Raw genomic sequence first — 13,494 nt, forward strand, 5'->3', positions numbered from 1 at the left:
TATTGTGTTTTCACACCCATATTGTGCTACATTTTGCTAGGAATGAGCTCACCATTTATTGGGTGAAGATTTGCTGCCATTATATTGGCAAAAGCAAAGCTTTGCTAGACCAACATCTACTCCAAATGTAACGGTGCGGTGCAACAAAATTTACCTGAGTTTTGTTTTCCAAGCATGCACAGCCTGCAGCCTGAGTTTTGTTTTCAACTCATACAGCACAAATAAGGTATATATAAATTCAGATATCACAGCAAAGGACGAAACAGCTTAGATTACCTGTAGGCTTAAGATGTTTAGAGATCCCAGTGGAAAGGAAGCAACGCATAAAACCATGGTGACTCATGCTATGAAGTTTCGCCAGTTTTTCGAGAACAAGTGCCCTCGTGTTGACACTGAACACCATCTTGACTGCTCCCCTTCTGGTGCGCTTGGATAGCAGGTAAACAACATCATCATCATCAGCGATGCTCAGGGTAGGGTAAGCCATGTGAAGACTCTCCACGGACATGGCTGCCTTCTTCCCCTTAGTCTATTTTCCTCATGTAACTATGCAGGGCCGGTGTCCAGGTGGTTGGAAGTGACGGAGCATCCAGGCTTCCAGCCATCCCATGAAGTGACCGGGATGGGCATGCTCCATGTCTTGACCTTCCAGCTACCATCATCGACCAAGACCTCTAGATGCGAGCTTCGAAATCGCTGGGTGGCCACCCATTCGTGAATTCCATCTCGACGTACTTGATAGTGTCCCTGCTCTGGCTGACGACGATGTCACGGCAATAGTACGGGCAGCGGTTGAGGAACAATGGCCAGTTGACCCTAGCGGGCAATGGCAGCGGCATGTCGCGGAGCTTGGGGCTGTCTTCGAGCACGTCGCAGAGAAGGATGCCTCGCCAGAGATCGACCCAGCCAACTGTGCCTTTGGCACCTCCGAGCGTGATCACCTTGGTAGTCGTATGGAAGATCCTCCTCAGTGCCGAGTCAGGGACGGGGCACACCGTTCTCCTCATCAGTGGCTCCTCCACTGTCAACTGATGGGAGATCCAACTACTCCCCGGCTTTCCATCGGAGGTAGAGCGACACAGGTGAAGCCTGAAGTCGACATGATACCAAGGTTGAAGAACGGCCACAGCGTAGGAGGAGGAGGAGGAGTCGTCGTTGCCGCAGCTCAGGATGGCAATGTTGTCGTCTCCGAAGCCACGGTCACTTGGGCGGCTCGGGAGACGGTAAAGCCTTGCGCCTTCGGAGTGAGGGTGCGCCTTGTAGACGAAGTAGTCGCTGAAACAGTGATGGAATCTGGCGAGGCGATCGACGGGGACGCGGAGGAGGAGGAGGTCGGCGTCCGCGCTGACCACCGTGGGCGCCACGAACTTGTCCGAGGGGTTGGGGGTCCAGATCCGCCAGACCAGGGCAGTAGACGGAGAGGTGCGAGAGGGCTGGCGGGGTGGCGGCGCGCAAGGTCACCGAGATGGTGAGGCCGGTGCTCGTCGTGGAAGTGGCGGTGGTGGCGTCGGGCCGGTGGTCGTCGTCATCGTCGTCGTCGTCGGCGACGTGGCCCCAGAGCTCGAGCAGGACGACGCTTGGGATATCGCCCTTGCCCTCGCCGCTTCCGCTTGCCATGGAGGCAGCAGCGGTGGCCATGCGATGGCCAATCGGAGAAGAAGGCCTTGGCGGCGGATTTTTGGCGGAATTTGGGGGATTCTGCTCTCTCCTTTATTCTCGCCGGGGACATAACTAGGGGGACGAATTCTTTTCAATTGCGGCCACGCAAAAAAAAAAAGCGTGATGGGCCGGTTGCCCGAAAAAGGCTAATGGGAGTTCGGCCCGTTACCAAATTTAGTCCACACGTTTCCAGACTTTCCTTTTCTTTAAAAAAATCACTATCTCGTTTACCGTGCGCACGCTTTTCAAACCGTTAAATTGTGTGTTTTAAAAAAAATTCTACAGAAAAAATGTTTTAAAAAATCAAATTAATCTATATTTAAAAATTTTTAAGCTAATAATTAATTAATCACGTATTAAGAACACAGCCCTACTCTCTTTCTCCTCTTCCTCTCCTTCCTTCCTCTCGCTCTCTGGTCCCGCACGGGCATGGCGCTAGCGCTGCAGCCCACGGCGGTGCGGCCGGCGACGGTGCGGGGGCTCAGGGCGGCGCGAGCTCGCCGGCCTCCCCGCCCCTCTCGTGCGGGCCGGCCATCGGGGCGAGGCAGGAAATGGGCAGCACCCAGGCAAGTGAGATCAAGCTTGTCAACGAGATCAGGCTATATATTGATATTTTCCGTTTCCTACCCCCGGATGATATATATTGCTAGTATATAACATTCCGTTTTGGCTTGTTAACTCATTTGCATCAAAATCTGCCCAGATTCTTTTGGTTGTCAAATTTTGCCTAAAATTAGCTTTGATTTGAGCATGACAAATAGACATACGGATACCTGGATTCTGGGCAACAGGCGAAAGATATAAACCATATAACTGAAGAGATTCTGAAAGTATTTTCATGCCAGCAAGCAAATGATTAGTGATTAAGGTCAACCCTGGAACAGCCAGAATTCGGACAGATGGATTATTAATCCAGGTTCAACGGTTTTATTTCATACCCACTGCTTTATGTACAGATTTCAATTGATTTCACCTCATACTAGGGTTAAGATTATCTCAAACACTCTATCAGCATCTGATTAGAGGCTACTTAATTTGGTTATTTTGGTCCCGTATGAAGTGGGGAAGGGGGAAAAGGCAATTGATAGCAAACAACTCAACAATAGGAGATTTTTATATTCCAGGTAAAAAAAGATGAGATTTTCATGGCACAGAGATGCACAAGAGCTTCGCAGAAATGGTTCCTTATATTAACATAACAGTATTTGTGTAAAAGACAAATTGTAACTATCTTATACAGATTTTCCCATCAAATAGGCTATTGAACAACCAACAAGCGCTCCAGCAAAAACCTACACCAACCAAAAGAACAACATTAAGATCAACAAACATAGTAGTATATGAACAACATGAGCAGATACCAGGAATATGTAACTATTAAAAATCGTCATACACACAGAACTAAAAAAAATGCAATGGACCAACCAAGTGAAAGTCATAGTTTTTTATGTCAGCAAGAAATATTCCACAGTAGCTCATGCAATGTGGACATGTGACCAAATAGTTGAGGAAGCTGGAAGGAACTATGGCTTAAAGGAATACCATAGAATTCAAATGTATCATATGACTTAAAGGAAGTTCAAGAATATATCCAGATTGCAGTCTAAACTTTGTTTTTCATGATGTGAATAACTCAAGGGCATCTAGTATCTTTACTGCACCAACAGAATAGAACAGACATGGTAGAGTTACCTGAAATGGACTGTGTCCAAGAGGTTCCTGTAGCGGTCTGAAGGATGAGATAATTGGATGTTCTGGTGGGAAATCAGAGACTATTTGATTTAGCAACTGCACAAAAGTTTGCAGATATAATCAGAGGATATAAATTAATAGTATAGAAGACCCTGTTCCTCATAAGCACAGAAACCCACAAACTTACAGCAGCTTGGCGACCTGTGTGGAATCGAATTCCTGATGCATCATACATTACCTGTAAGAAGAAAATATAATCTTAGAAACCTTCTCTAAGAAGAACTAACATGTGTATGAATGTACCTATAGCTATCATTTTGAAAAAGAAAAAAAATGTGTTTGAGGAAAAAAAAGAACTTAATTTGTAAGGGAGATATTCAGAGTTCCAGCATAGTTGTAGCTATTAAAAAAGGACCATTTAAAGTACACTAACAAGTACAGATCTTGCAAATGCAGCAGCTCTTAAAATTTTGATATTTTGGTATCAAAAACTTCAAATATGAATATTAAACAGATGGTTCTTTCAGCTAGGTGTCTTGACAGGAAAATTCCACACCCACCCCCAAGGAAGAAGCACTCAAAAGATTATTTAACTGGTATTTAAAACCCTATTATTCCAAAGCAACATAGCATATAAAGGGCAGTGAAACCTACTGTTATTTATCACAAGAATCTAGTTGCCAATGTCTATAGTCCTAACAAAAGGACACTTCAGGATTGCGACTTTCGCTTGTGCTAAAATTGAAATGTATTGAACAAGATTTGTTTAGATACATACAACGGCAGCAAAAACCAATGCCAGCGCGAATGAAGAACTATCTCCGCCTTCTTGTTGACTGACTGCCACGGCCAAACTCCCCACCGTTGCAGAAAGGGATGAAATAATTCCAGCTGAAGTGAGAAACTTTCTTGCATCCCATCTCTTCTCCTTTAACCTGCGTATCTAGGATTAACAAACTACAGCTTAATGGAATAGCAGTCCAAACTCTAAGTTGCAAATGCACTTATTCTGAAAGACAGAGTAACAAGCATACTGATCAGCCAGCCTTAATTTCAGCATGATAATCAACACTCGGTAATGCCAACAAATCTCTAGGACTTTATCCAATGGAAGTAGTAAGCATGGAGTGATTGAGAATTACTTATTGCTATTCATGGTCTAAAACGTATAGTGGTTTTTACTTGGATTTAAATAGGTTTCACCATGGCAATCTAGGAATTCCGGTTGGTCGCACCTCAATTCTCTACTGAACAAAACCAAGCTACCTAGCTACTGATTTGTAACATAGATAACATATTAGCATATAAGTGATTGCTCCCAACCGATATCGAACCAATGAATCCTCCTCCTCCGCACCCTTCCTACCAAAAAATAAGTTCATCCCCAATTCTCCAGACAACGAGCCTATGGTTTCTAAATCGCAAAGCGGCATTCACAGATTCGATGGCGCAAAAACGAAACCCTCATAATCCACCTTTTCGTGAACCTGAGGCAATCGTAAAGTCCCAACAACCTCGCACCGACACCGAGCCATGGGGAGGAGGGGGGGGGGGGATCGCATCGGGACGCGTTAGATCTAGCTGGAGAAGCGAGGAGGACGCACCAGATGGCGAGGAGGTTGAGGAAGTTGGCGAAGGCGAAGGCGATGAGCGCGACGGCGAGGGGGAAGTTCCCGCCGCCGCCGCCTGCGCCGGCACCGGCGCGGCCGGCCAGGTCCACCGTCGCCGCCGCCGCCGCCGCCGCCGTGGACGAGGACGCCCCGGCGCCCCTCGACGCGGTCAACATCTCGCCGCCCCTCATGCCGCCCGCTCGCTCGCCTCTCGCTGTCGCCGGCTCGTTCGTTCGTTGGTGGTGTGTACTGGGGTTGGTCCGTCTCGTGTCGCGTCTCGTCTCGTCTCCCCTTGTATTCTGCGTCTCTGGGTGCTTTGCTTTGCTTTGCTTTGCTAATGCTAGGTGGTGGATTGGATCAGTGGATGCAATTTGGGAAAAATAATACTAGTACTAATAATATTGGTGCTACTAAGTAACAAACTATTTTAGGTAGACAGCGCATTAATTGTGCATACGCGTCATCCGATTATTTTACATTGGTAACAACGAGGGTTAAGTTAGCCCACTTAACAGGGTAAATATATACTAACTCTGTTTTTTCAATGGATAACGTCATTTGATTTCTTTATCATTCGTGAAATTAAAAAAATATGTAATTATAATATACTAGCAAAAGTGCCCGTGCGTTGCACCGGGTGATTACAGAATGTGTATATTGACCAAAAGTGTTGTTTAGTTTAGCAAAAGTGACAGTGCGTTGCACCGGGAAGCTTACATATCAGAAAAATATGCAATTAATTAAAATACAAATTCGTTGAAATATTTGGTATTTTTAAGTAGGTATGTGTATAATTAAATAAATTTACAAGTAAAGCAAGTGTGACAAATAAAATGACATGGTTAAATTTAATTTTATTAAATTCTCCATGATTATTTACGCTCTTTGGAATTTTCATAGCTTAATTGCTAATTTTATTAATACAAACATCATTTAACAATTATTTATTTGGAAAAAGAAAGAAAATACTTGCTTCGAAATAAACATATTCAATATAACTATAATTGTAATGCTTCTGAAAAATGAGCACTAAAAATGAACTTATTCATTTTTTGGCCTGAGGGACCCAAAATAGACTTATTTCCGACCCATGCCGGTCGGCCCACGGCCTTTTGCGCATGCACGGGCGCACTTTTCCTCCCCCAGGCCGCAACCTGGGCTTGAGCTGGAAAAGATGCCTCACTCTCAAACCCTCTTGGGCCGATTTCGGCCCGGACGACACCGGCCGTCCGATCTCTAGGGTTTTGATCGGACGGCCGAGCGTCGATATCGGGGAAACAAAAACCCCTCCCTCTCAGCCGCCGAAACCCTAGCCCATTTCCCTCCCTCCCATCTCACTTCGCCGCCCTCCCCTCCGCGCCCCCGAGTGGCGGCGGCGGTGACGACGGCACCCCTCCCACACCAACCGACGGCGGCGGCGGTGACGACGGCACCCCTCCCACACCAACTCGAAAATCGGCGGCACCCTCCCCCACCACCGACGGCGGATCTAGCGGGAGGGGAGGCGCCCCGCGAGCGGCAGCGACGGCGCCCCTCCTCCCGCGAGCGGCAGCGGCGGCGGCGGAGTCCTCCCCCACCACCGACGACGGCGACGGCGGCGCTCTCACCCACCACCGGAGAGCGCCCTCCGACGCCGCCGCCGGCGGATCTAGCGGGAGGGGAGGCGGCGGCGGCGCTCTCCCCTCCACCGGATCCAACAGGAGGGGAGCCGCCGGCGGCCAGCCGGCCCTGCGGCGACGACGGCGACGGCGGTGGTTCGGCAACGGCGGCAGCGGCGACCCCCCTTCGATCTAATTTTTGATTTTTATTTGGATATATATGTGTACATGCATCATGATTTGTGTGATTGAACTCCGATTGTGATTGTGATTGTGATTTTTTTCCGGGGTTTGATTGGATTCGGATTGGGATATTTTTTGGGGGGAGGCGACGAAGCAGGACGAAAAACCGGTGTGACGACCGGAAAAGTACGAATATTTATATTAGTTATAGATTATAGATATAGATATAGATTTGCTGTGAGTTCTTTTATTAGTATTTTTATATATTTATTTTTTTTAATAAGACGAATAATCAAATATATATATTTAAAAGTCACCAACGTTATCTATTAAAAAAGAGAGAGTATATATTAAGAAGAAATTTATCAGGGCTGGTGTGCAAAATGCACTATCTGTACCTCCTGTTTTATACCTCTGTCAACTCGAAGAATAGTTTGAGTACATTTGACTTCGCCTTGAAGTAAGATCAGGAAGGGTCCTTTACTAATTACTCAGATTACTAAAATTGTGTTTGATGCTGTCATGTGGGCTATACGATCTGCAGAACTCTGGATCCGAAAAAACTGTCAAGGCTAACCTGACAAAATTTTAAAATTGTTGCAGAACGAACATGATGCATATTCTAAAAAGGAGAAGGGCATATGTGCAAAAGAGGAACACATCTGTGTTTATTTATCTGCAAACAATAACACAGTTCCATACCAAATACGCACGATAATACATACTTTAAACAGACTGAGTTTAACGTACATCACGTCACATGGAACATTGGCCGTCCTCTAAAACTGGAATACTACATCACACACAAACAAACTACCAATTGGGGCGCACAAATAAATCTGCAACAACAGATCTAGTAGGAGTACTAGTTAACACAGCCAACAACAGCAGCACCCGTTTTATTCTGAACCCTCTCTGCTTCTGAATCATTTGGTTGCAATGAACAGCCCCCACCTCTGCTCACCGGCAGAGCTCCGCTTCAGCTTCGCGTTCCAGCCGTTCACAATGTCATCGTAGTCCTCCTGATAATATACATGGGAGGACAATTGAGAGAATGCTCACTTGGAGTCATGGAAAAGCATAAGCAGGCGTCAGAGCTGGGAAGCACGAACCTGGGTGAAGTCTGCCATGAAGGCTTCTTTGTTCTTCTCAACTTCAGCAAGCTCCCTTTGAAGAACACGCAGGAACTGAAACATATAGCATGTGGCAGTGATTAGTCTCGAACGAATCGCATTTGTCCAAGCGTCGTAGAAAAAAATGGATTTGGAGGTGCACAACAGTGAGCGGAATTCAGAGAGGTAGGGTGATAACCTGGTCCGTGCGGTCTTCAGCAATGACATGATGGAAACCAGCATCCTCAAGCATCTAGTGTTGTGCAAACAGAAGTCAGAGTGGTTCACCTCTTTTTGTTCAAATCTACCTAACAAGTTAGATTGATTGATATGTTAATGTCACTGCAGAAGCAAACCTTTCCGTAAGTCTTCACATCGTGGAGGTCATAGCCTCTCTGCTTAATGTAAGCAGCAAATTCTTCTGATGGTTTCCCAGGATTCCTACAGTAATCACTGATGAGGACTTTGCCCCCAGGTTTCAGCCACTTGAAGAAACTTCTGAACAAAGCAGGTTTATCCTGTAAAACCATGTATAGCAATCGTAAGACTGTTGCTTCTGTGGTTAACTCAACTACAAAGTTGTAATAGGTAAGTATCCCGTGATCAGCTATGCTGGCGAACAGCTGTTCGTAGTATAATTGTGTTAAGTAGGATACTTGTAGAAACATCTGTAAATTCTCTGAAGTGAAACATACATGTATGTGAAGAATGGTGTCACGGCTGTAGATCACATCAAATGTATTTGGTGCGTAGGTCTTTGTGGTGCAATCAGCTACTTCAAACTCAACCGAACACTTGCGTCCAATGGCACGTTCGATTGCAAATGAAACCATGTTGATTGAAAGATCAATACCAAGAACATGGGCATCGTAGTTTTCAGCCATATAGAAGTCGCCGCCTCCAATTCCGCACCCAACATCAAGCACTTTCTGTCCAGGTTTAAGATCCAGCTTATCCACAAATTCCTTTGTGGTTTCTGTTCATCAATAAGCATGTTTGAATGAGTAAATGTTGACATTTTAATAGAGGCAAGGAAATTGTTCAACTGACCAATTCCACCAGTGCTGACATAACCCTCTCCGAAGACACGCTCATAGCGTAAGATTCCAGTGGTTTTGTACTGCACATTGTCCAGGAATCTTTGGAATCCTCTGTCTTCTGTTGACTTAACCTTTTCCCATAGCCAACATAACTATGGACAATAAGGTTGTAACAGTCAGTATTGTTTGATTGCCAAAGTGCAACAGTGTATGTCACCGAAGGAGATGAGTACCTGATTTTGATTTTTCTTGCTTTTCACATAAGCCCCAATGCACTTGCATGTTTCTAGAGAAAGTTCATAAGAACCCCCATCTTTATCATAGGAATGGCATTCTTTAAATATCTATGTTAAAAAATTAGTTAGTTTCTGGATAGAAATGGGAAGTATGTTTTGCTATCGTCTTATTGACCATAAAATACGAAAAATTATGCAAGTATCACAAAACATACAGTAGCCCTCACTAATTATCTAACAAAATTATAAGCATCCACTACAAATATGCTTCAGTTAAATATATAGGGCAAACAAAGGTTGGAAGTTGTAGAGTTAGCAAAATTTCACTTTTAAGACTGACTGTAATTAAGAAAGAAACTTGAGTTGAAGCTGTAACCTTTGTATAGAACCTTGGCTCCCGGTAATGTGTTGGATTCACCTTCCTTTTGGAATCTCCAGATTGGTGAAAGCATGACTCCCTAAAGAATATATGGCCACCTACCTTCAGCCATTTCACCATTCTTCCTACTAGCTTCTCGACCTACAGTATGCCATAGCAGTTAGAGATCATCATACAATGTACACATGCCATGTATGCCACTTTTTAGTAAAATAATTTTAGCTGGCGATTACTACAAATGCAGAATTCTTTTTTTTAAGAAAAATAGTATCAACATTCATAAACATGTCCCGAGCTTACCTCCTCATCTGAAAGGTACATTAGTAGCCAGTTTGAGAATATGAGATCAATAGAGTTATCTTCGATCGTCAGGTCCGGAGACGTGACATCAGCGCACATAAAGGTTATGTTCTTGTGATGCCCATTTATGTTCTCATTCTACAGAAAGATAAAAGGAGTGAAAACTCATGGAACTATGCATAACCAACAAATTCCATCTGCCAGACATGAAGGTCTTTGAAGTTTGAAGTGAGAAATTTCACCTTCTTAATCACACTTTCAATGAAGTCTAGGGCTAAAACATGGCCAGCTTCTTTTGCCAGTTCCCCAGTAAAGCGTCCTATTCCAGCACCAAGCTCCAGTACTGATTTCCCTTTGTAAGAAGGGAGTACAGACAGGACCTGCGCATCAACAGTGCCAATCAGTCCTGAGCGAAAATTACAGTTACTCCAACAGTAAAGACAGAGCTGCACGACAAACTTTGCATAATTAGCATGATAATAATAATATGAGAGCAGAGTGAAAGCAAAGCATACTCTAAATAGCAATTAGCCCATTGGGGAGCTAAACGACTGGAGTATCCTGAATTCCTGATAGTTAACAATATAAGTGGCAGGTAGAGCCTGAGAACGACAAGCACAACCCAGATATTTTTTTTATTGTGTAGTAGTACACATGCCTGTAACCTCCAATCAAAATTTAATTAACAACCAAAGATATGCTTATCTAATTCCCAGTAGTACTGTCCACTTCTCCCAAGCCCATGACATGCAAAGTTGGCCATCCAACAGAGATTAACCTTTTTCTCATCCATACCAAAATTAGCAAAACTCTGCTAATTCATAGATCTGTGCATAATTACTACTGGCCTCGCCAAAGCAGAAACCAAGAAAATTGCAGGATCACAAAAAGGAAGGGTCGGCATCAGGCTATCTGCATCAAGTCTAGTACTCGTCAGTTCCTATTGATCAATTTGCCAACCTGTATAACCCAGAAACGAATTAGCTCCAATACTGTCACTATCAGCAGTTGCTATCGACTTTATAAGGGCCAAAAGGGCGTATCATTTGTTCACTGTTTAGTACGCGATGGAACGTCCAAAGATATCACCGAATTTTTCAGTATAGCAACATGACAACGTACGAAGACAAGCCAGACAGAATCTTAGCAGCAACGAACGAGATCATGCAAGAGGAATTTGCAAAAAAATAATAATAATCACGAGAGATCTCTGCAGGTTGATCCGGCGGGCACGCATGTATGGGTTCATGGATGGATTCAGTCACCTCGGGGCGCTCCTCCTTGTCGAGGTCGGCGGCGCGGGAGTCGAGCATCATGGCCTCGACGGTGAGGTCCTTGGAGTGCTCCTCCCAGTAGCTCCGCTGCGCCTTCCTCTCCACCTCCCCGATCCCTGCACGCATCCATCCAACCAAAACCAAAACCCCCCATCATCATCAACACACCCCCAATCCCCCTCCACCTCCACAACAAAAACACAAACACAAAAGCACAAAAACATTCGGATCTCTCATCCGCTCGCGCGCGCTTACCATTCGCCGCGACGGCGTCCATCTCGATCGTCTCCTCGTCCTCGTCTAGGGCGTTTTTGAAATTATTATAAGTTTCAGGAAATTGAGAGAGATCTATTCGTTTTTAAGGAAAAAAAAAGGCGTGTGGTTTAGGCGCCCTCGACGGCGCGGCGGGATCGGGAGAAGCCGCGGGAGCGGCGGTTGTGCGCGAGGCCCCTCTGCTGCATCAACCGGCGGATTCCCCCCCGCGATTCGAGGGGAAAAAACGCAACGCCAACCGCGCGAGCAACGGAGAGTGGAGTGGAGTGGAGTAGGCGGAGCGGAACGGGTCGTGTGCGGGCGCGGGTTTTATAGCCGAGGTGAAGAGCGAGACGGGACACGGGAGGCGCTGTGGCGAATCCCCGTGTAGATCGGGTGGGGTCACGGTGCGGCCGCGGGATCGCCTGCTCGGCTCGGTACACGCCGCAGCCGCGCGTTCGCGGCCGCGGTGCCAACTTTTTTTTTTTTCTGTCGCCAACACCGTGCGATTCTGGGGATCGGTGACGACGGCGAGCAGTGGACGGGCGGGGACGATGGAGGGAACAGGGTCAGCTTCGCTGCCTGTTTGGGCGACGACGATATGACGCGGCTCCGTAGCCGTTAGTTGGTTCAGTGGAGTGAAAATATCTTTTTTTTTCCTTCATCGTGATAACTTAGGGAGGATCAGCGGAACATTTGCGATAATTCATCAGAATTCATTCATATATGGACGAAAAATTCAAAACATAGGCGGCCCACCTACAACGGAGCACAGACACCATCACCTGCAATCCCATCGTATAAGCTTCCAGGTGATGGTGTCAATGATATACAATGGAATTGATGTACTGGCTACAATTCATAGAAGCCACCTAAACAAGTAATATTCAAGCAAGTAATATGGACATATGTTGGGCACCATCAATATACAAATTCTTCGTATGGCTTGTTATATAAAATAGGGACTAGATGGTGGACATGCTAGATAAAAGAGGCACGATGATACAAAATGATGGCACACTGTAGGTTCTCGCAGAGAATTTGGGCACCACTATAACAATGGGTGGGTACTCCAGATCAACCGGTGGGATACTTGCGATACGGTGGAGCAACAGTGGCAGTGTGTCCTGGACACCTCTCACATTTCAAAATAGTCACTTAAGTCATATTCATCCTCGTTGTCTATGAAATTTTGGTGTGAGTAGAACGCATGAATCTTTTGACACATCACCGTAACTCGTACAACCATAATTGCGAAATTCAAAGAGGAGACTAGGAGTTGGGTCAAAAGGAAACGTCTAAGCTCCAATAGTTCCAGGCCTTGGGAGGGATCACTGGTCAGCCAGGGACTTCCACACGCCCATGTACGTACTTTAATTTTGTTTACTCCCTTTTTATCAATAAATTGCTAAGCTTTTGCCTTCTTTCAAAAATAAAATATCTTAGGAAGGATGATACATTGATACAATCAGCAAGCGAAATACACACTGAATCGAGAGGGTTTAGAACAGCTGCCTTAGGAGCAGGTGTAACATGTGATTTAAGGCCCTATTTGTTTTAGCTTAAGATTATTATAATCTAGATTATTAAATCAGATTACTCTAAGCTGTATTATAATAAGCTAACATAAAATAAGTTGCGAGTTGTTTGTTTCTCTGGATTATTGAAGGCATCTAAGGGTAGTGGCTCTTTAGCCACCCAATAATCTGAAAAAAGCTTCTTCAGAGGAGATTATTAGATTATATTAATCTGGCTTACAGATTATAATAATATATCATAATAATCTATTTGTTTGTTTCAGCTTACTCATAATAATCCAGATTATAATAATCCTCAGCTGAATCAAACAGCGCCTAAGTCGGCTATAATATAATACGTTCGCCATGTAAAAAAAAAACTTAGTTGGAGGAGAGAATCAAGCAGAGAAAATTTTGAGCTGGCGACTTTACCGCCGGCTTTAAACAGCTCCAAGACAAGGTGAAGCAACTGTTAATTTTAGCCCGTCTCAGATATATTATTATGTTGAAAGACCAATATGACCTCCATTAAGACTGTATATTTCTTCAAAGTTTATATGCTCAGTTAGACTTTTGATTTGTGTAAGCTTTAATTAATATGTTTGAACGATTTGAGGCGATGGGAAGCTATATCTAACCAAA

At 44.8% G+C, this 13,494-nt stretch overlaps 2 protein-coding genes across 2 annotated transcripts; both read right to left on the reverse strand.

The window, feature by feature from the left end:
• Positions 1-2,740: 2,740 nt before the first annotated feature.
• LOC4339515 (uncharacterized) lies at positions 2,741-5,228 on the reverse strand. Its single transcript, XM_015782554.3, has 5 exons — positions 4,956-5,228; positions 4,130-4,286; positions 3,539-3,589; positions 3,352-3,447; positions 2,741-2,951 (listed from the first exon to the last, which is right to left on the reverse strand). Exons 1-5 carry the CDS (start codon positions 5,150-5,152, stop codon positions 2,892-2,894), a joined length of 561 nt encoding a protein of 186 aa, XP_015638040.1. The 5' UTR covers positions 5,153-5,228; the 3' UTR covers positions 2,741-2,891.
• Positions 5,229-7,384: 2,156 nt separating this feature from the next.
• LOC4339516 (phosphoethanolamine N-methyltransferase 1) lies at positions 7,385-11,638 on the reverse strand. Its single transcript, XM_015785333.2, has 12 exons — positions 11,339-11,638; positions 11,075-11,199; positions 10,052-10,189; positions 9,810-9,947; positions 9,507-9,650; positions 9,128-9,238; positions 8,905-9,046; positions 8,550-8,830; positions 8,211-8,372; positions 8,054-8,107; positions 7,855-7,929; positions 7,385-7,764 (listed from the first exon to the last, which is right to left on the reverse strand). Exons 1-12 carry the CDS (start codon positions 11,358-11,360, stop codon positions 7,669-7,671), a joined length of 1,488 nt encoding a protein of 495 aa, XP_015640819.1. The 5' UTR covers positions 11,361-11,638; the 3' UTR covers positions 7,385-7,668.
• Positions 11,639-13,494: the final 1,856 nt, after the last annotated feature.

The sequence above is a fragment of the Oryza sativa genome, chromosome 5 (assembly GCF_034140825.1).
Source record: "Oryza sativa Japonica Group chromosome 5, ASM3414082v1".
Lineage (NCBI taxonomy): Eukaryota > Viridiplantae > Streptophyta > Magnoliopsida > Poales > Poaceae > Oryza > Oryza sativa.